At 53.9% G+C, this 25,037-nt stretch overlaps 1 protein-coding gene across 1 annotated transcript in view; it reads right to left on the reverse strand.

The window, feature by feature from the left end:
* LOC137466706 (E3 ubiquitin-protein ligase BRE1B-like) overlaps positions 1–25,037 on the reverse strand; it is a 115,304-nt gene that overhangs the window by 39,983 nt on the left and 50,284 nt on the right. The window contains exons 4-13 of the mRNA XM_068178389.1: positions 23,317–23,467; positions 19,681–19,830; positions 16,989–17,101; positions 14,837–14,983; positions 13,114–13,188; positions 11,310–11,429; positions 7,958–8,137; positions 4,997–5,132; positions 1,928–2,028; positions 598–618 (exon numbers count right to left, since the gene is read on the reverse strand). Coding sequence (XP_068034490.1) covers positions 598–618; positions 1,928–2,028; positions 4,997–5,132; positions 7,958–8,137; positions 11,310–11,429; positions 13,114–13,188; positions 14,837–14,983; positions 16,989–17,101; positions 19,681–19,830; positions 23,317–23,467 — 1,194 coding nt within the window. The remainder of the gene's footprint in view (positions 1–597; positions 619–1,927; positions 2,029–4,996; positions 5,133–7,957; positions 8,138–11,309; positions 11,430–13,113; positions 13,189–14,836; positions 14,984–16,988; positions 17,102–19,680; positions 19,831–23,316; positions 23,468–25,037) is intronic.

Below are 25,037 nucleotides of genomic sequence, written 5' to 3' on the forward strand. Positions count from 1 at the left end.
CTCTTAAAGGGGTCACAGCCTTTTTTTTACAAGCCACGCCCCTTTAAACCACACCCATCCAGTCTTAAGAGGGGCCACGCCCCTCTCAAAAGGACTCACGCCCCCTTAAAGAGACCACACCCCTTAAAGGGACCACGCCCCCTCTTAGTGACCACACCCACTTTTAAAGGGACCACATTCACTTCTAAATGTACCACGCCCCTCTTAAAGAGGCCACACCCACTCTTAGAGACCACACCCATTCTTACAGAGACCACACCCCCATTGAAGGAGCCACGCCCACTTGTAAACAGAACACACCTCTCCTAAAATAACCACGCCCCCTCTTAAAGGAGCCACGCCTCCATCACAGAAACCCCTCTGGCTCCACCCCCTCTTAAAGAGACCACACCCCCTCGAGAGGACCACACCCCCTCTTAAAGGGACCACACCCCTCTAAAGGGACCATGCCTACTCTTGAAGTGACCACGCCCACTCTTAAAGGGACCACACCCACCCAAAGTGACCACACCCCTTTCTCCGAGAAACCGCCCCCTTAAAGCCACACCCCCCGGGTTTGTTGTGGCCACGCCCCCGCAGTCGAGGCCCCCGGCCCACCTTGTTGATCTCGGCCCGCAACTCGCGCAGTTTGCCCTGGTTCGGTTAATGCCCCGCCCCTTTAAGCCACGCCCCTGTCATCAAAGTGCCACACCCACTCTTAAAGTGACCACACTCCCTCTTTAAGAGACCACACCCACTCTTGAAGTGACCACACCCACTCTTAAAGAGACCACACCCACTCAAAATGGCCACAGCTCCTTAAAGGGATCATATGATCTTAAAGAGACCACACCCACTCTTAAAGAGACCACACCCCACTTAGGGTGACCACACCCCTTTCTTAAAGGAACCACACCCACTCTTAAAGGGACCACACCCATCCTTAAAGGGACAACATCCCCTCTTGAAATGACCACACCCAAAGTGACCACACCCACTCTTAAAGGGACCACACCCATCCTTAAAGGGACAACACCCAGTCTTAAAGTGACCACACCCATTCTTAAAGGGACCACACCCACTCTTGAAAGGACCACACCCACTCTTAAAGGGATCACGACTCACCTAAAGTGACCACACCCCTTTCTTCAAGGGGCCACACCCACTCTTAAAGAGACAACAGCTCCTCTTAAACCACACCCCCCTTAAATGGACCACACCCATCCTTAAAAGGGCAACACCCACTCTTAAAAGGACCACGCCCACTCTTAAAGGAACAACACCCACTCTTAAAGGACCACACCCACTTAAAGAGACCCACATCCACTCTTAAAGACACCACACCCCCTCTTAAAGGAACAACAGCCACTCTTAAAGGACCACACCCACTTAAAGAGACCACACCCACTCTTAAAGAGACAACACCGCCTCTTAAAGGAACAACAACCACTCTTAAAGGACCACACCCTCTTAAGGAGACCACACCCACTCTTAAAGACACAACACCCCCCTCTTAAAGGAACAACACCCACTCTTAAAGGACCACACCCTCTTAAGGAGACCACACCCACCCTTAAAGAGACAACACCTCCTCTTAAAGGAACAACAGACACTCCTGAAATGACCACACCCACTTAAGGAAACCACACCCACTCTTAAAGAACCACACCCTCTTAAGGAGACCACACCCACTCTTAAAGAGACAACACCCACTCTTAAAGGAACAACAACCACTCTTAAAGGACCACACCCTCTTAAGGAGACCACACCCACCCTTAAAGAGACAACACCCCTCTTAAAGGAACAACACCCACTCCTGTAATGACCACACCCACTCAAAGTGCCCACACCCCTCTTAAAGGGACCACGCCCCCTTAAAGCCGGGTTTGTTGCGGCCCCGCCCCCCGCCGGCGAGGCCCCGCCCACCTTGTTGATCTCGGGCCTGCACCTCGCGCAGTTTGCGCTTGTAGCGCTGCACGTCGCCCTTGAGCTGGTGGTTGTGGTTCTGCAGGGAGCTGATCAGGTGACGCATCTCCCGGTTAATGGGGCCTGCAGGGGAGACCACGCGGGTGAGACCACGCAGGGCAGACCACGCAGGGGAGACCACGCAGGGGAGAATGCACAGGTGAGACCACGCGGGTGAGACCACGCAGGGGAGAACGCACAGGGGAGAACACGCAGGGGAGACCAGACAGGTGAGACCACGCAGGGGAGAACGCGCAGGGGAGACCACGCGGGTGAGACCACGCAGGGGAGAACACGCAGGGGAGACCAAGCAGGGGAGACCACGCAGGGGAGACCACGCAGGTGAGAACGCACAGGTGAGAACGCACAGGTGAGACCACGCAGGGGAGAACACGCAGGGGAGACCAGACAGGGGAGAACACGCAGGGGAGAACACGCAGGGGAGACCAGACAGGGGAGAACACGCAGGGGAGAACACGCAGGGGAGAACACGCAGGTGAGACCCGACAGGTGAGAACGCACAGGTGAGAACACGCAGGTGAGACCAGACAGGGGAGAATGCACAGGTGAGAACACGCAGGGGAGAACACGCAGGGGAGAACAGACAGGTGAGACCACGCAGGAGAGAACACACAGGTGAGACCACGCAGGGGAGACCACACAGGTGAGAAACAGGTGAGAATGCACAGGTGAGACCACGCAGGGGAGACCACGCAGGTGAGAACACGCAGGGGAGACCAGACAGGTGAGACCACGCAGGGGAGACCACGCGGGTGAGAACAGACAGGTGAGAACGCACAGGTGAGAACAGACAGGTGAGAACGCACAGGTGAGAACAGACAGGTGAGACCACGCAGGGGAGAACGCACAGGTGAGACCACGCAGGGGAGACCACACAGGTGAGAAACAGGTGAGAATGCACAGGTGAGACCACGCAGGGGAGACCACGCAGGTGAGAACACGCAGGGGAGAACACGCAGGGGAGACCAGACAGGGGAGACCAGACAGGTGAGACCACGCAGATGAGAACACACAGGTGAGAACACGCAGGTGAGACCACGCAGGGGAGACCACGCAGGGGAGACCACGCAGGGAGAACACGCAGGTGAGAAACAGACAAGAACACGCAGGGGAGACCACGCAGGGGAGACCACGCAGGGGAGACCAGACAGGGGAGACCACACAGGTGAATTACAGATGAGAGACAGGTGACAGGTGAGAAATAAGTGAGAGCTAAGATACAGGTGAGACACAGGAGAGACCAGACAGGTGAGCTCAGACAGGTGAGAGACAGGTGAGACAGGCGAGACACAGGTGAGACAGGTGAGGGACAGGTGAGGGACAGGTGAGGGACAGGGTGAGACAGGTGAGGGATAGGTGAGGCAGGTGAGACACAGGTGAGATGGGTGAGGGACAGGTGAGACAGGCGAGGGACAGGTGAGGGACAGGTGATGTAGCTCAGACACGGGTGAGTTACAGGTGACAGGTGAGACAGGTGAGGGACAGGTGAGACACCTAAAACACAGGTGAGGGACAGGTGAGGACAGGTGAGGAACAGGTGAGGACAGGTGAGACACCTCAAACACAGGTGAGGGACAGGTGAGACAGGTGAGGCACAGGTGAGACAGGTGAGGGACAGGTGAGACAGGTGAGTGACAGGTGAGGGACAGGTGAGTGACAGGTGAGGGACAGGTGAGGCACAGGTGAGGCACAGGTGAGACAGGTGAGGGACAGGTGAGACAGGTGAGTGACAGGTGAGGGACAGGTGAGTGACAGGTGAGGGACAGGTGAGGCACAGGTGAGGCACAGGTGAGACAGGTGAGGGACAGGTGAGACAGGTGAGTGACAGGTGAGGGACAGGTGAGGGACAGGTGAGGCACAGGTGAGACAGGTGAGGGACAGGTGAGACAGGTGAGTGACAGGTGAGGGACAGGTGAGGGACAGGTGAGGGACAGGTGATGTAGCTCAGACACGGGTGAGTTACAGGTGACAGGTGAGACAGGTGAGGGACAGGTGAGACCCACCAGGTGAGGCGGGTGAGAGCACACAGGTGAGATGGCACCTCCCAGATGCCCCAGGTGTGCCCAGCTGTGTCCTCACCTGCCCAGGTGCCCCCAGGTGTATCCCAGCTGTGCCAGCTGTGCCCTCACCTGCCATGTCCTGCCTGGATATGCCCTCACCTGCCCAGGTATGCCCAGGTGTCCTCACCTGCCCAATGCCCTCACCTGTACCAGGTGTGCCCTCACCTGGGGTGCCAGGCGTGCCCTCACCTGCCCAATGCCCTCACCTGGGGTGCCAGCTGTGCCCTCACCTGGGGTGCCAGCTGTGCCCTCACCTGCCCAATGCCCTCACCCGTGCCAGCTGTGCCCTCACCTGGGGTGCCAGCTGTGCCCTCACCTGGGGTGCCAGCTGTGCCCTCACCTGCCCAATGCCCTCACCTGGGGTGCCAGCTGTGCCCTCACCTGCCCAATGCCCTCACCCGTGCCAGCTGTGCCCTCACCTGGGGTGCCAGCTGTGCCCTCACCCGTGCCAGCTGTGCCCTCACCTGCCCAATGCCCTCACCTGTGCCAGCTGTGCCCTCACCTGTGCCAGGCGTGCCCTCACCTGCCCAATGCCCTCACCGATGGTGCCAGCTGTGCCCTCACCTGGGGTGCCAGCTGTGCCCTCACCTGCCCAATGCCCTCACCTGTGCCAGCTGTGCCCTCACCTGGGGTGCCAGCTGTGCCCTCACCTGGGGTGCCAGCTGTGCCCTCACCTGTGCCAGCTGTGCCCTCACCTGGGGTGCCAGCTGTGCCCTCACCTGGGGTGCCAGCTGTGCCCTCACCTGTGCCAGCTGTGCCCTCACCTGTGCCAGCTGTGCCCTCACCTGGGGTGCCAGCTGTGCCCTCACCTGGGGTGCCAGCTGTGCCCTCACCTGGGGTGCCAGCTGTGCCCTCACCTGGGGTGCCAGCTGTGCCCTCACCTGGGGTGCCAGGCGTGCCCTCACCCGTGCCAGCTGTGCCCTCACCTGGGGTGCCAGCTGTGCCCTCACCCGTGCCAGCTGTGCCCTCACCTGCCTGCTCGTTGGCGGCCAGGTTCTGCTCGAACTCGATGCGCAGCATCTCGTACTCCTTGCGCACCTGGGCCAGCGTGTCCTCCAGCTGGATCACCTCCGTGCGCAGCCGCTTCTGCACGCCCAGCTCGTCGCTCTGCGGGACGGCAAGGCCGCCATTGCCGCAATTCCCCAATTTCACCGAATTTTCCCAAATTTTCCCCAATTTTCCCGAATTTTCCCCAATTTTCCCAAATTTTTCCGCCATTTTTTTGGGATTTTTTGGCAATTTTTCATGATTTTCCGCCATTTTTTCCCCATTTTTCTTCCATTTTTTTACAATTTTTTGCTATTTTTTCTCTACACTCATTGAGATTCTTTTTCCCAAAATTTAACAAAAATTCCCTAAGTTTTCCAGGATTTTTAAAAGAATTATTAGGAATTTTTGGAATTTTTTTGCCATTTTCTGTGGGGTTATTTTGCCATTTTTGATGACTTTCCGCCATTTTTTCCCCATTTTTCTTCCATTTTTTTACAATTTTTTGCTATTTTTTCTCTACACTCATTGAGTTTTTTTTTCCCCAAATTTCAACAAAAATTCCCTAAAATTTTCTGGGATTTTTAAAGGAATTTTCAAGAATTTTTGGGATATTTTACACCATTTTTTGGTGATTTTTTGCCATTTTTGATGATTTTCCACCATTTTTCCCCATTTTTCTTCCATTTTTTTACAATTTTTTGCTATTTTTTCTCTACACTCATTGAGTTTTTTTTCCCAAAATTTAACAGAAATTCCCTAAAATTTTCCGAGATTTTTAAAGGAATTTTTGGGAATTTTTTTGCCATTTTCTGTGGTGATTTTTTTGCCATTTTTGGTGATTTTCCGCCATTTTTTCCCCATTTTAATTTGATTTTTTTACAATTTTTTTGGTATTTTTTTCTACGCTCATTGAGATTCTTTTGACCCAAAATTTAACAGAAACTCCCTAAAATTTTCTGGAATTTTAAAGGAATTTTTGGGATATTTTTTGGCATTTTTTTGGGATTTTTTGGCAATTTTTCATGATTTTCCGCCATTTTTCCCCCATTTTTCTTTGATTTTTTTACAATTCTTTTGTTATTTTTCTCTACACTCATTCGGACTCTTTTCTCCCAAAATTTAACAGAAATTCTCTAAAATTTTCTGGGATTTTCAAGGAATTTTTGGGATTTTTTCGCCATTTTTTGAGATTTTTTTTTGCCATTTTTAGTGATTTCCCGGGATTTTTAAGGAATTTTGGGGGATTTTTTTAAAGGATTTTCCCAAGATTTTGGGGGAATTTTTGGGGCCAGGTGAGCTCCAGCTCCTGCAGCCCAGCTCGGAGCTCGGCAGGAGCCAAATTTGGGAATTTTGGGGGAATTTGGGGAATTTTCGGGAAATTCAGGAATTTTGGGGCTGCACGGGAGTTATGGCACCGGCAGCCATCTTGGATGAGGCATTGTGGGATTTGTAGTGCTGGCAGCCATCTTGGATGAGGCATTATGGGATTTGTAGTACTGGCAGCCATCTTGGATGAGGCATTATGGGATTTGTAGTACTGGCAGCCATCTTGGATGAGGCATTGTGGGATTTGTAGTACTGGCAGCCATCTTGGATGAGGCATTGTGGGATTTGTAGTACCGGAAGCCATCTTGAATGAGGCATTGTGGGATTTGTAGTACCGGCTGCCATCTTGGATGAGGCATTGTGGGATTTGTAGTACCGGCTACCATGTTGGATGAGGCATTATGGGATTTACGGCACCGGCAGCCATCTTGAATGAGGCATTATGGGATTTGTAGTGCCGGCTGCCATCTTGGATGAGGCATTATGGGATTTGTAGTACCGGCTGCCATCTTGGATGAGGCATTATGGGATTTGTAGTGCCGGCTGCCATCTTGAATGAGGCATTGTGGGATTTGTAGTACCGGCTGCCATCTTGGATGAGGCATTATGAGATTTGTAGTGCCGGCTGCCATCTTGAATGAGGCATTGTGGGATTTGTAGTGCCGGCTGCCATCTTGAATGAGGCATTGTGGGATTTGTAGTACCGGCTGCCATCTTGGATGAGGCATTATGGGATTTGTAGTACCGGCTGCCATCTTGGATGAGGCATTATGGGATTTGTAGTGCCGGCTGCCATCTTGAATGAGGCATTGTGGGATTTGTAGTGCCGGCTGCCATTTTGAATAAGGCATTGTGGGAGTTGTAGTACCGGCAGCCATCTTGGATGAGGCATTATGGGATTTACGGCACCGGCAGCCATCTTGAATGAGGCATTATGGGATTTGTAGTACTGGCAGCCATCTTGGATGAGGCATTGTGGGATTTGTAGTACCGGCTGCCATCTTGGATGAGGCATTATGGGATTTACGGCACCGTCAGCCATCTTGAATGAGGCATGATGGGATTTACGGCACTGGCAGCCATCTTGAATGAGGCATTATGGGAGTTATGGCACCGGCAGCCATCTTGGATGAGGCATGATGGGATTTATGGCATCAGTGGCCACACTGGATCAAAATTATTGGGACTTAATGACCCAAATGTCCCCAAAACGTCCCCAAAACTTCATGGGACCCCCTTGGGACACTTGGGGACATCAGGAGCCACCTCCACCTGCTCAAAATGGCGCCAGCGGCCATTTTGCACGACGAATTATGGGATGGCGCTGGTGGCCATCTTGGATTGGAAATACTGGGATTTTAGTGACCCCAAAATGTTCCCAAATGACCCCAACGTGACCCCAAAACCCAACGTGACCCCCCAGGGACACCATGGGGACATCTTGGGGACATCAAGCGCCACCTCAAATTCTGCAAAATGGCGCCGGCGGCCATCTTGGATTGAAATTCCTGGGATTTTAACGACCCCAAACGACCCCGAATCGCCCCAGAACCGAGCGCGACCCCTCGGCGACCCCCGGGGGACACCTGGGGGACACCGGGGCCGGCGGGTCCCACCTCCATGTGCTCGATGTGGCGCAGGTGGCTGTTCTTGGTGGCCAGCAGCAGCGCCCGCGCCTCGTCCAGCTGCGTCTTCACCTGCAGGCTCTCGTGGTAGAGCAGCGAGAACTGCGACTGCAGCACCTTGTACTCCAGGGCCTCCTTCACCGCCTCCTCGGGGAGCGAGCGCAGGGCCACCTGGGGGACACCTGAGCGTCACCTGAGTGACAGCTGACACCTGAGTGACACCTCTGACACCTGAGTGTCATCTGAGTGACACCTGAGTAATGAGTGACACCTGAGTGACACCTGAATGACCTGAGTGACAGCTGAGTGACACCTGCAGCACCTTGTACTCCAGGGCCTCCTTCACCGCCTCCTCGGGGAGCGAGCGCAGGGCCACCTGGGGGACACCTGAGCGTCACCTGAGTGACACCTGAGTGACACCTGAGTGACACCTGTGACACCTGAGTCATGAATGACACCTGAGTGACACCTGAGTCACCTCAGTAACACCTGAGTGACACCTGAGTCATGAGTGACACCTGAGCGTCACCTGAGCGACACCTGAGTGACAGCTGAGTGACACCTGAGTGACACCTGAATGACACCTGAGTCATGAGTGACAGCTGAGTGACACCTGAGTGACACCTGAGTGACACCTGAATGACACCTGAGTGACACCTGAATGACCTGAGTGACACCTGAGTGACAGCGAGTGACACCTGAATCACCTGACCCCTCAGTAACACCTGAGCCACACCTGAGTCACCTGCATGACACCTGAGTCACACCTGAGCGATACCTGAGTGACACCTGAGTCATGAGTAACACCTGAGTGACACCTGAGTGACACCTGAGTGACAGCTGAGTGACACCTGCAGCACCTTGTACTCCAGGGCCTCCTTCACCGCCTCCTCGGGGAGCGAGCGCAGGGCCACCTGGGGGACACCTGAGCGTCACCTGAGTGACAGCTGACACCTGAGTGACACCTGACACATGAGCGTCACCTGAGTGACACCTGAGTGACACCTGAGTGACACCTCTGACACCTGAGTCACATGAGTGACACCTGAGCATCACCTGAGCGACACCTGAGTGACACCTGAGTGACACCTGAGCATCACCTGAGTGACACCTGACACCTGAGTGACACCTGAGTGACACCTGAGTCATGAGTGACACCTGAGTGACAGCTGAGTGACACCTGCAGCACCTTGTACTCCAGGGCCTCCTTCACCGCCTCCTCGGGGAGCGAGCGCAGGGCCACCTGGGGGACACCTGAGCGTCACCTGAGTGACAGCTGAGTGACACCTGAGTGACACCTGAGCGACACCTGTGACACACCTGAGTGACACCTCTGACACCTGAGTCACCTGAGTGACACCTGAATGACCTGAGTGACAGCTGAGTCACCTGAGCGTCACCTGAGCGACACCTGAGTGACACCTGAGTGACACCTGAGTGACACCTGAGCATCACCTGAGTGACACCTGAGTGACACCTGAGCATCACCTGAGTGACAGCTGAGTGACACCTGAGTGACACCTGAGTGACACCTGAGTGACACCTCTGACACCTGAGTCACCTGAGTGACACCTGAGTGACACCTGAGTGACACCTGACACATGAGCGTCACCTGAGTGACACCTGAGTGACACCTCTGACACCTGAGTCACATGAGTGACACCTGAATGACCTGAGTGACACCTGAGCGACACCTGAGTGACACCTCTGACACCTGAGTCACCTGAGTGACACCTGAGTGACACCTGACACCTCAGTGACACCTGAGTGACAACGGAGACACGAGTGACCTGACACCTGAGTGACACCTGAGTGACACCTGTCACCTGACACCCCAGTGACACCTCAGTAACACCTGAGTGACACCTAAATGACACCAGAGTGACACCTGAGAGACACCTGAGTGACACCTGAGTCACCTGACTCCTCAGTAACACCTGAGTGACACCTGTCACCTGAGTGTCACCTGAGTGATACCTGAGTCACCTGACACCTCAGTAACACCTGAGTGACACCAGAGTGACACCTGAGTCACCTGACCCCTCAGTAACACCTGAGTGACACCTGGAACCACCTGAGTGACACCTGAGTGACACCTGTCACCTGAGTGACACCCGAGTGACACCTGGAACCACCTGAGTGACACCTGTCACCTGAGTGACACCTGAGTGACACCCGAGTGTCACCTGACACCCCCGGTGTCCCCACCTTGAGCCACTCCTGGCCCCAGTGTCCCCAATGTCCCCAATGTCCCCAATGTCCTCAAATGTCCCCAATGTCCCCAATCCCCTCAAATGTCCCCAGTGTCCCCAACGTCCCCAATGTCTCCAATGTCCCCCGGTGTCCCCAATGTCCCCAACAGCCCAAATGTCCCCAATGTCCCCAATGTCCCCCAGTGTCCCCCGGTGTCCCCAACGTCCCCAGGGTCCCCAATGTCCCCAGTGTCCCCAATGTCCCCAGTGTCCCCAGTGTCCCCAATGTCCCCAGTGTCCCTGATGTCCCCCGATGTCCCCAATGTCCCCAACGTCCCCAGTGTCCCCAATGTCCCCCGGTGTCCCCAATGTCCCCAATGTCCCCAGTGTCCCTGATGTCCCCCGATGTCCCCAATGTCCCCAATGTCCTCAATGTCCCCAGTGTCCCCCGGTGTCCGCAATGTCCCCAATGTCCCCGATGTCCCCAGTGTCCCCCGATGTCCCCAATGTCCCCCAGTGTCCCCAGTGTCCCCAATGTCCCCAGTGTCCCCAATGTCCCCAGTGTCCCCAGTGTCCCCCGGTGTCCCCCAGTGTCCCCAATGTCCTCAATGTCCCCAGTGTCCCCCGGTGTCCCAACGTCCCCGGTGTCCCCAGTGTCCCCTGGTGTCCCCAATCCTCCCAATGTCCCCTGGTGTCCCCAATGTCCCCAGTGTCCCCCAATGCCCCCCGATGTCCCCAGGGTCCCCAGTGTCCCCCGGTGTCCCCAGTGTCCCCAGTGTCCCCAGTGTCCCCAATGTCCCCAATGTCCCCAATGTCCCCAATGTCCCCAGTGTCCCCAGTGTCCCCAATGTCCCCAGGGTGCCCCAATGTCCCCAGTGTCCCCAGTGTCCCCAGTGTCCCCAATGTCCCCAGTGTCCCCAATGTCCTCAGTGTCCCCAGTGTCCCCAATGTCCCCAGTGTCCCCAATGTCCTCAGTGTCCCCAGTGTCCCCAGTGTCCTCAGTGTCCCCAATGTCCCCAATGTCCCCAGTGTCCCCCGGTGTCCCCAAATGTCCCCAGTGTCCCCAATGTCCCCAGTGTCCCCCAATGTCCCCAGTGTCCCCCGGTGTCCCCAACGTCCCCAGTGTCCCCAATGTCCCCTGGTGTCCCCACCTTGAGCCGCTCCTGGCCCCTGACGGCCGCCTGCAGCTCCAGCTGCAGCTTCTCCAGCTCGGCCATGCGGGAATTGGCCAGGTCCTGGTTCCCCTCCAGCTCCGCGTTCAGCATCTCAAACTGCACCAAAAACACCCAAAAAAACCCCAAATTCACCCCTGGATTCCCAAAATTCCCAAAATTCCCAAAGAATTCCCAAAATTCCCAAACAATTCCCAGAGAATTCCCACTGAAAATCCCAAAATCCACAGAAATTCCACCAAAATCCAGCCCAAATCCAGCCCAGCTCCGCCTTCAGCATCTCAAACTGCACCAAAAACACCCAAAAATCCCAAATTCACCCCAGGATTCCCAAAGAATTCCCAAAATTCCCAAAGAATTCCCAAAATTCCCCAAAAAAATCCTACAAATAAACCCCAAAAAATCACTCAAAATGCAACAAAATCCAGCCCAGCTCCGCCTTCAGCATCTCAAACTGCACCAAAAACACCCAAAAAATCCCAAATTCACCCCAGAATTCCCAAAATTCCCAAAATTCCCAAAGAATTCCCAAAGAATTCCCAGAGAATTCCCAAAATAAAAACCCAAATCCACAAAAATTCCCCCAAAATCCAGCCCAAATCCAGCCCAGCCCCACCTTCAGCATCTCAAACTGCACCAAAAACACCCAAAAACCCCCAAATTCACCCCAGAATTCCCAAAATTCCCAAAGAATTCCCAAAATTTCCAAAAAAAAATCCTACAAATAAACCCCAAAAATTCACTCAAAATCCCAAATTTTTGTCAAATTTCCCCAAATTTCCCAAGAAATTCCCCCAAAAATTCCCAAACTTTTCTCTCTTTCCCAAAGTTCCCCAATTTCTCCCAAAAATCGTCAAAATTTCAAATTTTTTTCCAATTTCCCCCAAACCCCAAAACTTCCCCCTGAAATTTCCCCCAAAAATTCCCAATTTTCCCCAAAATTCTCTCCAAAATTCCCAAAAAAATCGAAAATTTTTGTGTTTTTTCCCCAAATTCCCACCAATTTTCCCCATGAAATTCTCCCAAAAATTCCTCAAATTCCCAAATTTTTCTCATTTTCCCAGAAATTCTCAAAAAATTCCCAAATTTTCCCCCAATTTTCTCCTGAAAGTTCCAAATTTTGCTCAATTTTCTCCAAAATTCCCAAATTTTCCCCCATTTTCTCCTAAAAGTTCCAAATTTTGCTCAATTTTCTCCAAAATTCCCAAATTTTCCCCCAATTTTCTCCCCAATTTTCTCCCAAAAGTTCAAATTTTCCTCAATTTTCTCCAAAATTCCCAAATTTTCCCCAAATTTTCCCCCAATTTTCTCATAAAAGTTCCAAATTTTGCTCAATTTTCTCCAAAATTCCAAATTTTCCCCCAATTTTCTCCTAAAAATTCCAAATTTCGCTCAATTTTCTCCAAAATTCCCAAATTTTCCCCCAAATTTCCTCCTAAAAATTCCAAATTTTGCTCAATTTTCTCCAAAATTCCCAAATTTTCCCCCAAATTTCCTCCTAAAAATTCCAAATTTTGCTCAATTTTCTCCAAAATTCCCACATTTTCCCCCGGATTTCCACCAAAATTCCTCCCAACGCTCCCCGAAATTCCCGAATTTTCGTCGCGTTTCCCAAAAACTCCCGAATTTCCCCCCCGAAACCCTCCCGAAATCCCGGACTTTTCCTCGGGTTTCCCGTGAAATCCCGCCAGATTCCGCCGCCAGTTCCCACGGCGTCGGTTTGGGCCGGAATTCCGGAATTCCCGCGGAATTGCGGGCGCGGCTCCGCCCGCGGGCGCGGTACCTTCTGCACGCTCAGCGTGATCTGGCCGCCCTGGAATCCTCCGGAGCCGCCGGAGCCGTACGAGCCCGACGTCAGCTGCCACGGGCGGGGCGGGCGCGCCCAGGTGAGACGGGCGCAGGTGAGACGCGCCCACAGGTGAGGCACAGACAGGTGAGACACGCCCACAGGTGAGACACAGGTGAGACACGCCCACAGGTGAGACACGCCCACAGGTGAGGCACAGACAGGTGAGACACAGGTGAGACACGCCCACACGTGAGGCACAGACAGGTGAGATAAGTGACACAGGTGAGACACGCCCACAGGTGAGACATGCCCACAGGGAAGACACGGGTGAGACATAGACAGGTGAGACACGCCCACAGGTGAGACACACCCACAGGTGAGACATAGACAGGTGAGACACGCCCACAGGTGAGACACGCCCACAGGTGAGGCACAGACAGGTGAGACACGCCCACAGGTGAGACACGGGTGAGACACGCCCACAGGTGAGACACAGACAGGTGAGACATGCCCACAGGTGAGACACGGGTGAGACACGCCCACAGGTGAGACATAGACAGGTGAGACACGCCCACAGGTGAGGACACAGGTGAGACACGCCCACAGGGGAGACACGGGTGAGACATGCCCACAGGTGAGACACGGGTGAGACACGCCCACAGGTGAGACACGCCCACAGGTGAGACATAGACAGGTGAGACACGCCCACAGGTGAGACACGCCCACAGGTGAGACACGCCCACAGGTGATACACGGGTGAGACACGCCCACAGGTGAGACACAGGTGAGACACAGGTGAGGCAAAGACACAGGTGAGACACGCCCACAGGTGAGACAAGTGACACAGGTGAGACAAGTGAGACAGGTGAGGCACAGGTGACACGCCCACAGGTGAGACACACGCACAGGTGAGAGACAGGTGAGACAGGGACAGGTGAGACAAATGAGACAAGTGAGTGCCCAAGTGCATCCCAGGTGTGCCCAAGTGTGCCCAGGTGTACCCAGGTGTATCCCTGGTGCCCCCAGGTGTGCCCAGGTGTACCCAGGTGTGCCCCAGGTGTATCCCAGCTGTGCCCAGCTGTACCCAGGTGCCCCCAGGTGTGCCCAGGTGTACCCAGGTGTGCCCAGGTGTACCCAGGTGTATCCCAGCTGTACCCAGGTGTATCCCAGGTCTACCCAAGTGCACCCAGGTGTATCCCAGGTGTGCCCAGGTGTATCCCAGCTGTACCCAGCTGCACCCAGGTGTACCCAAGTGTACCCAGGTGTGCCCAGCTGTACCCAGGTGTGCCTAGGTGTACCCAGGTGTGCCCAGGTGTATCCCAGCTGTACCCAGGTGTGCCCCAGGTGTGTCCCAAGCGCCCCCAGCTGTACCCAGGTGTGCCTAGGTGTACCCAGGTGTGCCCAGGTGTATCCCAGCTGTACCCAGGTGTGCCCCAGGTGTGTCCCAAGCGCCCCCAGGTGTGCCCAGGTGTGTCCCAGGTGTGTCCCAGCTGTACCCAGGTGTGCCCAGGTGTATCCCAGCTGTACCCAGGTGTGCCCCAGGTGTATCCCAGGTGTGTCCCAAGCGCCCCCAGGTGTGTCCCAGGTGTATCCAGGTGTGCCCAGCTGCACCCAGGTGTGCCCCAGGTGTGCCCAGCTGCACCCAGGTGTGCCCCAGGTGTGCCCAGGTGTATCCCAGCTGTACCCAGGTGTGCCCAGGTGCGCCCAGGTGCGGTACCTGCTCCAGCGCCTCGGCCAGGTGCCTGTCGAGCCGCCCCTCGCGCTTGCGCAGCTTGGCGCTGTCCCACTGCAGCCCCTCGAGCGTCGTCCCCATCTCCAGCACCTTCGTCTCCGCAGAGGTGGCCTTGTCCTGCAGCTCCGCCAGCTGCGCAGGTGAGACAGGTGAGAGACACACAGGTGAGAGACAGACAGGTGAGACAGGTGAGACACAGGTGAGACACAGACAGGTGAGAGACACACAGGTGACAGACAGGTGAGACACACAGGTGAGAGACACACAGGTGAGACACAGGTGAGACACAGGTGACACACAGACAGGTGAGACACAGACAGGTGAGAGACAGGTGAGACACCACATGGCCTTGTCCTGCAGCTCCGCCAGCTGCGCAGGTGAGACACAGGTGAGAGACACACAGGTGAGAGACAGGTGAGACACACAGGTGAGAGACACAGGTGAGAGACACAGGTGAGACACAGGTGAGACACACAGGTGAGACAGACAGGTGAGACACAGGTGAGACACACAGGTGAGACACAGACAGGTGAGAGACAGGTGAGACACACAGGTGAGACACACAGGTGAGACACACAGATGAGACAGACAGGTGAGACACAGGTGAGACACAGGTGAGACACACAGGTGAGAGACACAGGTGAGAGACACAGGTGAGACACAGGTGAGACACACAGGTGAGACACAGACAGGTGAGAGACAGGTGAGACACACAGGTGAGACACAGACAGGTGAGACACACAGATGAGACACAGGTGAGACACAGACAGGTGAGACACAGGTGAGAGACAGGTGAGACACAGGTGACACACAGGTGAGAGACACACAGGTGAGACACAGGTGAGAGACAGGTGAGACACAGACAGGTGAGAGACAGGTGAGAGACAGGTGAGAGACAGGTGAGACACAGACAGGTGAGACACACAGGTGAGACAAATGAGACACAGGTGACACAGGTGAGACACCACATGGCCTTGTCCTGCAGCTCCGCCAGCTGCGCAGGTGAGACACAGACAGGTGAGACACACAGGTGAGACACACAGGTGAGACACAGGTGAGACACAGGTGAGACACACAGGTGAGACACAGGTGAGACACAGGTGAGACACACAGGTGAGAGACAGGTGAGAGACACACAGGTGAGAGACAGGTGAGACACAGACAGGTGAGAGACAGACAGGTGAGACACAACATGGCCTTGTCCTGCAGCTCCGCCAGCTGCGCAGGTGAGACACACAGGTGACACCCAGGTGGGACAAGTGATACAGAGGTGACACCAAGGTGACGCCCAGGTGACACAGGTGACACCCAGGTGGGACAGGTGACACACAAGTGACACCCGGGTGACACCCAGGTGACACAGGTGACACCCAGGTGTGTCCAGGTACCCCCAGGGCCTCCCTCTGGTGCTTCTCGTGCATGTGCTGCGTCAGGGCAGGGACAGGTGAGGGACGGGTGAGGACACAGGTGACAGGTGACACAGATGTAACACAGGTGGGACAGGTGACACAGGTGACACCCAGGTGACACCCAGGTGACACAGATGGGACAGGTGACACCCAGGTGACACACAGGTGACACCCAGGTGACACAGGTAACACAGATGGGACAAGTGACACAGAGATGATTCAGGTGACACAGAGGTGACACAGGTGACAGCCAGGTGACACAGGTGACACCCAGGTGACACCCAGGTGACACCCAGGTGACACCCAGGTGACACCCAGGTGACACAGGTGACACAGAGATGACTCAGGTGACACCCAGGTGACACCCAGGTGACACCCAGGTGACACCCAGGTGACACAGGTGACACAGAGATGACTCAGGTGACACCCAGGTGACACCCAGGTGACACCCAGGTGACACAGGTGACACCCAGGTGACACCCAGGTGACACCCAGGTGACACAGGTGACACAGATGGGACAGGTGACACAGAGATGACTCAGGTGACACAGAGGTGACACAGGTGACACCCAGGTGACACAGAGATGACTCAGGTGACACAGAGATGACACCCAGGTGACACCCAGGTGACACAGGTGACACAGATGGGACACAGGTGACACCCAGGTGACACAGATGGGACAGGTGACACCCAGGTGACACAGGTGACACCCAGGTGGGACAGGTACCTCGAGGGCCTCGCGCTGGTGCTTCTCGTGCAGGTGCTGCGTCAGCTCCTGCAGGCGCCGGTGCTCCCTGAGCAGCTCCCGCAGCAGCTCCCGCCCGGCCTCCGCCAGCTCCGCTGCAATTCCCAAAAAAACCCTGGAATCCCACGGGAATGACCAAAAAATCCAAAAAAAACCCCCAAAATCATCCCCAAAAATCCCCAAATAATCCCCAAAATAATCCCCAAAAATCCCCAAAAAATCCCAAAATAATCCCCAAAAATCCCCCAAAAAATCCCCCAAATAATCCCAAAATCATCCCCAAAAAATCCCAAAATAATCCCAAAATAATCCCCAAAAAATCCCAAAATAATCCCAAAATCGTCCCCAAAAAATCCCCTGGAATCCCACAGGAATGACCAAAAAATCCAAAAAAAAATTCCCAAAAAATCCCCTGGAATCTCACGGGAATGACCAAAAAATCCAAAAAAAAATTCCCAAAAAATCCCCTGGAATCTCACGGGAATGACCAAAAAATCAAAAAAAAAATCCCCAAAAAACCCCCTGGAATCCCACAGGAATGACCAAAAAATCCAAAAAAAAATCCCCAAAAAACCCCCTGGAATCCCACGGGAATGACGAAAAAATCCAAAAATAATCCCAAAAATAATCTCCAAAAATCCCAAAATAATCCCCAAAAATCACAAAAAAAATCCCCAAAATGATTCCCAAAAAATCCCCTGGAATCCCACGGGAATGACCAAAATAATCCCAAAAATAATCCCCAAAAAACCCCCTGGAATCCCACAGGAATGACCAAAAAATCCCAAAATAATCCCAAAAATAATCTCCAAAAAATCCCCAAAAAAATCCCCAAAAATCACAAAAAAAATCCCCAAAATAATCCCCAAAAATCCCAAAATAATTCCCAAAATGATTCCCAAAAAATCCCCAGGAATCCCACAGCAATGCCCCAAAAATCCCCCGATAATTGCAAAATAATTCCCAAAAAATCCCCTGGAATCCCACAGGAATGCCCCAAAAAATCCCAAAATAATCCCCCCAAAAAAATCCCCAAAATCATCCCCAAAAAATCCCCTGGAATCCCACAGGAATGACCAAGAAAATCCCAAAATAATCCCCAAAAATCCCCAAAAAATCCCAAAATAATCCCCAAAAATCCCCAAATAATCCCCAAAAAAACCCCCAGCTGCCCCCAGGTGTGCCCAGGTGCCCCCCAGGTGTGTTTTTAACCCCCCAGGTGCCCCCCCAGGTGTGCCCAGGTGTGTTTTTAACCCCCAGGTGTGCCCAGGTGCCCCCAGGTACCCCCAGGTGTGCCCAGGTGTATCCCAGGTGCCCCCAGGTGACTCACGGTGGGCACCCGGGTGCCCCCCCAGGTGTGTTTCTAACCCCCCAGGTGCCCCCAGGTGCCCCCCCAGGTGCCCCCAGGTGTATCCCAGGTGTGCCCAGGTGCCCCCAGGTGCGCCCAGGTGTGCCCAGGTGCCCCCAGGTGTGTTTTTAACCCCCAGGTGCCCCCAGGTGTGCCCAGGTGTGTTTCTAACCCCCCAGGTGCCCCTAGGTGTGCCCAGGTGCCCCCAGGTGTGTTTTTAACCACCCAGGTGTGTTTCTAACCCCCCAGGTGTGCCCAGGTGCCCCCAGGTGCCCCCAGGTGCCCCCAGGTGTGCCCAGGTGCCCCCAGGTGCCCCCAGGTGTGTCCAGGTGCCCCCCCAGGTGTGCCCAGGTGTGTTTTTAACCCCCAGGTGTGCCCAGGTGACTCACGGCGGGCGCCCAGGTGCCCCCCCAGGTGTGTTTCTAACCCCCTAGGTGTGCCCAGGTGTGCCCAGGTGTGTTTCTAACCCCCCAGGTGCCCCCAGGTGTGCCCAGGTGCCCCCAGGTGTGCCCAGGTGACTCACGGCGGGCGCCCAGGTGCCCCCCCAGGTGTGTTTCTAACCCCCTAGGTGTGCCCAGGTGTGCCCAGGTGTGTTTCTAACCCCCCAGGTGCCCCCAGGTGTGCCCAGGTGTGTTTTTAACCCCCAGGTGTGCCCAGGTGTGCCCAGGTGTGTTTCTAACCCCCCAGGTGTGCCCAGGTGTGCCCAGGTGTGTTTTTAACCCCCAGGTGTGCCCAGGTGTGCCCACGTGTGTTTTTAACCCCCCAGGTGTATCCCAGGTGCCCCCAGGTGTGTCCCAGGTGCCCCCAGGTGCCCCCAGGTGTATCCCAGGTGCCCCCAGGTGTGTCCCAGGTGCCCCCAGGTGCCCCCAGGTGCCCCCAGGTGTGCCCAGGTGTATCCCAGGTGCCCCCAGGTGCCCCCAGGTGCCCCCAGGTGTGCCCAGGTGTATCCCAGGTGCCCCCAGGTGCCCCCAGGTGCCCCCAGGTGTGCCCAGGTGTATCCCAGGTGCCCCCAGGTGCCCCCAGGTGCCCCCAGGTGTGCCCAGGTGTGTCCCAGGTGCCCCCAGGTGTATCCCAGGTGCCCCCAGGTGTGCCCAGGTGCCCCCAGGTGTGTTTTTAACCCCCCAGGTGTGCCCAGGTGTGCCCAGGTGTATCCCAGGTGTGCCCAGGTGTGCCCAGGTGTGCCCAGGTGTGTTTCTAACCCCCCAGGTGCCCCCAGGTGTGTCCCAGGTGCCCCCAGGTGTGTCCCAGGTGCCCCCAGGTGTGCCCAGGTGCCCCCAGGTGCCCCCAGGTGTGTTTTTAACCCCCAGGTGTGCCCAGGTGACTCACGGCGGGCGCCCAGGTGCCCCCCCAGCTGGTGCAGCGCCCTCTGCACCCGGCCCAGGGCCCCGCCCAGCCTGGCCACGGCCTCGGGGGCAAAGCCCAGCCTGGGGGGGGGCGGGGCGGCGGCCACGCCCTCCTCGGGCCCCGCCCACGGCTCTGCGGAATAATCAGCGCTAATTAGGGCACGCTTATGCAAATGAGAAACGCCGCCCCCGCCCCAAAAACCCTGGGGAGGCCCCGGAACGCCCCAAAATCCCGAATTTCCTCCCCCAGACGCCAGGGTTCCGCCCCAAAATCCCGAATTTCCTCCCCCAAACCCCAGGGTTCCGCCCCAAAATCCCGAATTTGGAGCCTGAAATCCCCAAAATTTCACCCAACCCCAAATTTCCTCCCCAAATCCCCTCCCGGAACCCCAAAACCCCAAATTTCCTCCACAAATTTCCCCCCCAAAATCCCAAATTTCCTCCCCCAAACCCCAGGGTTCCCCCCCAAAATCCCAAATTTCCTCCCCCAAACCCCAGGGTTCCGCCCCAAAATCCCAAATTTGGACCCTGAAATCCCCAAAATTTCACCCAACCCCGAATTTCCTCCCCAAAATCCCAAATTTGGACCCTGAAATCCCCAAAATTTCGCCCAACACCGAATTTCCCCCCCAAAATCCCAAATTTGGACCCTGAAGTCCCCAAAATTTCGCCCAACCCCGAATTTCCTCCCCAAATCCCCTCCCGGAACCCCAAAACCCCGAATTTCCTCCACAAATTTCCCCCCCAAAATCCCGAATTTCCTCCCCCAAACCCCAGGGTTCCGCCCCAAAATCCCAAATCTGGATCCTGAAATCCCCAAAATTTCGCCCAACCCCGAATTTCCTCCCCAAAATCCCAAATTCCCCCCCAAAATCCCAAATTTGGACCCTGAAATCCCCAAAATTTCACCCAACACCGAATTTCCTCCCCAAATCCCCCCCGGGAGCCCCCAAACCCCAAGTTTCCTCCCCAAATTTCCCCCCGGATCCCCAAAATCCCAAATTTTCTCCCCAAATTTCCTCCCCAAATTTCCGCCCCAAATCCCAAATTCCCCCTCAAAATCCCAAATTTGGACCCTGAAATCCCCAAAATTTCACCCAACCCCGAATTTCCGCCCCAAATCCCCTCCCGGAACCCCAAAATCCCGAATTTCCTCCACAAATTTCCCCCCCAAAATCCCGAATTTCCTCCACAAATTCCCCCCCAAAATCCCAAATTTGAACCCTGAAACCCCCAAAATTTCGCCCAACCCCAGATTTCCGCCCCAAATCCCCCCCAAAATCCCAAATTCCAACCCCCCCCCCCCAAATCCCAAATTTGGACCCTGAAATCCCCAAAATTTCGCCCAACACCGAATTTCCTCCCCAAATCCCCTCCCGGAACCCCAAAACCCCGAATTTCCTCCACATATTTCCCCCCCAAAATCCCGAATTTCCTCCCCCAAACCCCAGGGTTCCGCCCCAAAATCCCAAATTTGGACCCTGAAATCCCCCAAATTTCGCCCAACACCGAATTTCCCCCCCAAAATCCCAAATTCCCCCCCAAAATCCCAAATTTGGACCCTGAAATCCCCAAAATTTCGCCCAACCCCGAATTTCCCCCCCAAAATCCCAAATTTGGACCCTGAAATCCCCAAAATTTCGCCCAACCCCGAATTTCCTCCCCAAATCCCCTCCCGGAACCCCAAAACCCCGAATTTCCTCCACATATTTCCCCCCCAAAATCCCGAATTTCCTCCCCCAAACCCCAGGGTTCCGCCCCAAAATCCCAAATTTGGACCCTGAAATCCCCCAAATTTCACCCAACCCCAAATTTCCTCCCCAAATTTCCCCCAGACCCCCAAAACCCCAAATTTCCCTCCCCAAACCCAAATCTTTCCCCTCAAAATCCCAAATCTTCCCCCAAAATCCCAAATTTCCCCCTAAAATCCCAAATTTCCCCCTCAAAATCCCAAATTTCCCCCCCAAAATCCCAAATTTCCCCCTCAAAATCCCAAATTTCCCCCCCCAAAATCCCAAATTCCCCCCCAAAATCCCAAATTTCCCCCCCAAAATTCCAAATTTTCCCCCCCAATTCCCTCCCAGGACCCCCAAAACCCCAAATTTCCCTCCCGAAACCCAAAATTTCTCCCCCAAAATCCCAAATTTCCCCCCCAAAATCCCAAAATTTTCCCCCAAAATCCCAAATTTCCCCCCAAAATCCCAAAATTTTCCCCCAAAATCCCAAATTTCCCTCCCCAAACCCAAATCTTTCCCCTCAAAATCCCAAATCTTCCCCCAAAATCCCAAATTTCCCCCCTAAAATCCCAAATTTCCCACTCAAAATCCCAAAATTCCCCCCAAAATCCAAAATTTTCCCCCAAAATCCCAAAATTTCCCCCTCAAAATCCCAAATTCCCCCCCAAAATCCCAAATTTCCCCCCCAAAATCCCCCTCAAAATCCCAAATTTTCCCCCAAAACCCCAAATTTCCTTCCCCAAACCCAAATTTTTCCTCTCAAAATCCCAAATCTTCCCCCAAAATCCCCCACAAAATCCCAAATTCCCCCCCAAAATCCCAAAATCCCCCCACAAAATCCCAAATTTCCCCCCCAAAACCCCAAATTACCCCCCCAAAATCCCAAATTTCCCCCCAAAATCCCAAAATTCCCCCCCAAAATCCCCCACAAAATCCCAAATTCCCCCCCAAAATCCCAAATTCCCCCCCAAAATCCCAAATTACCCCCCCAAAATCCCAAATTACCCCCCCAAAATCCCAAAATTTCCCCCCCAAAACCCCAAAATTTCCCCCCCAAAACCCCAAATTTCCCCCCCAGACCCCAAATTTCTCCCCCAAATTTCTGCCCCATATCCCAAATTTTCCCCCGAATCCCAAATTTCCCCCTCAAAATCCAAAATTTTCCCCCAAAATCCCCAAATTTCCCCCAAAATCCCAAATTTCCCCCTCAAAATCCCAAATTTCCCTCCCCAAACCCAAAATTTTCCCCCAAAATCCCAAATTCCCCCCCAAATCCAAATTTCCCCCCCAAAATCCCAAATCTTCCCCCCAATTCCCTCCCAGGACCCCCAAAATCCCAAATTTCCCTCCCCAAACCCAAATCTTTCCCCCAAAATCCCAAATTTCCCCCCCAAAATCCCAAAACTCCCCCCAAAATCCCAAAATTTTCCCCCAAAATCCCAAATTTCCCTCCCCAAACCCAAATCTTTCCCCTCAAAATCCCAAATCTTCCCCCAAAATCCCAAATTTCCCCCCTAAAATCCCAAATTTCCTTCCCCAAACCCAAATTTTTCCCCTCAAAATCCCAAATCTGCCCCCAAAATCCCAAATTTCCCCCCAAAATCCCACATTTCCCTCCACAAAACCAAAATTTTTCCCCTCAAAATTCCCCCCAAAATTCCAAATTTCCTCCCCAAAACACTAAAATTTTCCCTCCAAATCCCAAATCTCCCCCTCAAAATACCAAATTACCCCCCCAAAATCCCAAATTTCCCCCCCAAAATCCCAAAATTACCCCCCCAAAATCCCAAATTTCCCCCCCAAAATCCCAAAATTACCCCCCCAAAATCCCAAATTTCCCCCCCAAAATCCCAAATTTCCCCTGCATCCCCTCCCCCGCTCACCTCTCCTCTCGGGGTCCCCGGGGGGGTTCGGGGGGGGCTCGGGGGGGTCCCCAGGGGGGTCCCCGGGGGGCGGGGCCGCCCCAGCCCCGCCCCCGGCCCCTCCCCCGTCGCCGTCGCAGCGGCGCAGCAGGGCCTGGACCTCCGAGTCCAGCTGGGGGAGGAAAGGGTTAAAAAAGGCCCCAAAAAAAACCAAATTTACCCCAAAATCGACCCCAAACCCAGCTGCGGGTGAAAGGGTTAAAAATGGCATGAAAAAAGCCAAAATTGCTCCAAAATCAACACAAAATCAACCGAAATCTGGCTGGGGGAGGAAAGGGTTAAAAACGGCCAAAAAGACCCAAAATTTACCCCAAAATCAACCCAAAATCAACCCTAAATAAACCTAAATCCGGCTGGGGGGGAAAGGGTTAAAAATGGCACAAAATTCCCCAAAATGAACCCAAAACCGACCCCAAAACCAGCTGGGAAGGAAAGGGTTAAAAATGGCCCAAAAATCCCCAAAATGAACCCAAAATCAACCCCGAACCCAGCTGGGGGGGAAAGGGTTAAAAATGGCCCAAAAATCCCCAAAATTACCCCAAAATCAACCCAAAATCAACCGAAATCTGGCTGGGAGAGGAAAGGGTTAAAAATGGCACAAATTCCCCCAAAATCAACCCCAAATCCAGCTGGGGAGGAAAGGGTTAAAAACAGCCCAAAAATCCCCAAAATTGCCCCAAAATCGACACAAAATAACCGAAATCTGGCTGGGGAGGAAAGGGTTAAAAACGGCCCAAATTGCCCCAAATTTACCCCAAAAACCGACCCCAAAACCAGCTGGGTCAGAAAGGGTTAAAAACGGCACAAATCCCCCCAAAATTACCCCAAAATTAACCCCAAACCCAACTGGGGGGGAAAGGGTTAAAAACGGCCCAAAAATCCCCAAAATTACCCCAAAACCAACCCCAAATCAACCGAAATCCAGCTGGGAGAGGAAAGGGTTAAAAAAGGCCCAAAAAAACCCAAAATGAACCCAAAATCAACCTAAATCCAGCTGGAAAGGAAAAGGTTAAAAATGGCCCAAAATTGCCCCAAAACCAACCCAAAATCGACCCAAAATCAATCTAAATCCAGCTGGGATTGAAAGGGTTAAAAATGGCCCAAAAAACCCCAAATTTACCCCAGAAACCAACCTAAATCCAGCTGGGAAACTAAAGGGTTAAAAATGGCCCAAATTGCCCCAAATTTACCCCTAAACCGACCCCGAATCCAGCTGGAAAGAAAAGGGTTAAAAACGGCCCAAAAACTCCCAAATTTACCCCAAAATCAACCCTAAATAAACCTAAATCTGGCTGGGAGAGGAAAGGGTTAAAAACGGCCCAAATTGCCCCAAAATTACCCCAAAACCGACCCCGAATCCAGTTGGAAAAGGAAGGGTTAAAAACGGCCCAAAACCCCAAAATCAACCCAAAATCAACCCCGAATCCAGCTGGGGGAGGAAAGGGTTAAAAATGGCACAAAAATCCCCAAATTTACCCCAAAACCGACCCCAAACCCAACTGGGTCATAAAGGGTTAAAAACGGCCCAAATTGCCCCAAATTTACCCCAAAAACCGACCCCGAATCCAGCTGGGGCAGAAAGGGTTAAAAATGGCCCAAAACCCCCAAAATTTACCCCGAAATCGACCCAAAATCAACCTAAACCCAGGTGGGAAGGAAAGGGTTAAAAATGGCCCAAAAAT

This window comes from Anomalospiza imberbis, unplaced genomic scaffold, assembly GCF_031753505.1.
Source record: "Anomalospiza imberbis isolate Cuckoo-Finch-1a 21T00152 unplaced genomic scaffold, ASM3175350v1 scaffold_43, whole genome shotgun sequence".
NCBI classification, from domain to species: Eukaryota; Metazoa; Chordata; class Aves; order Passeriformes; family Viduidae; genus Anomalospiza; species Anomalospiza imberbis.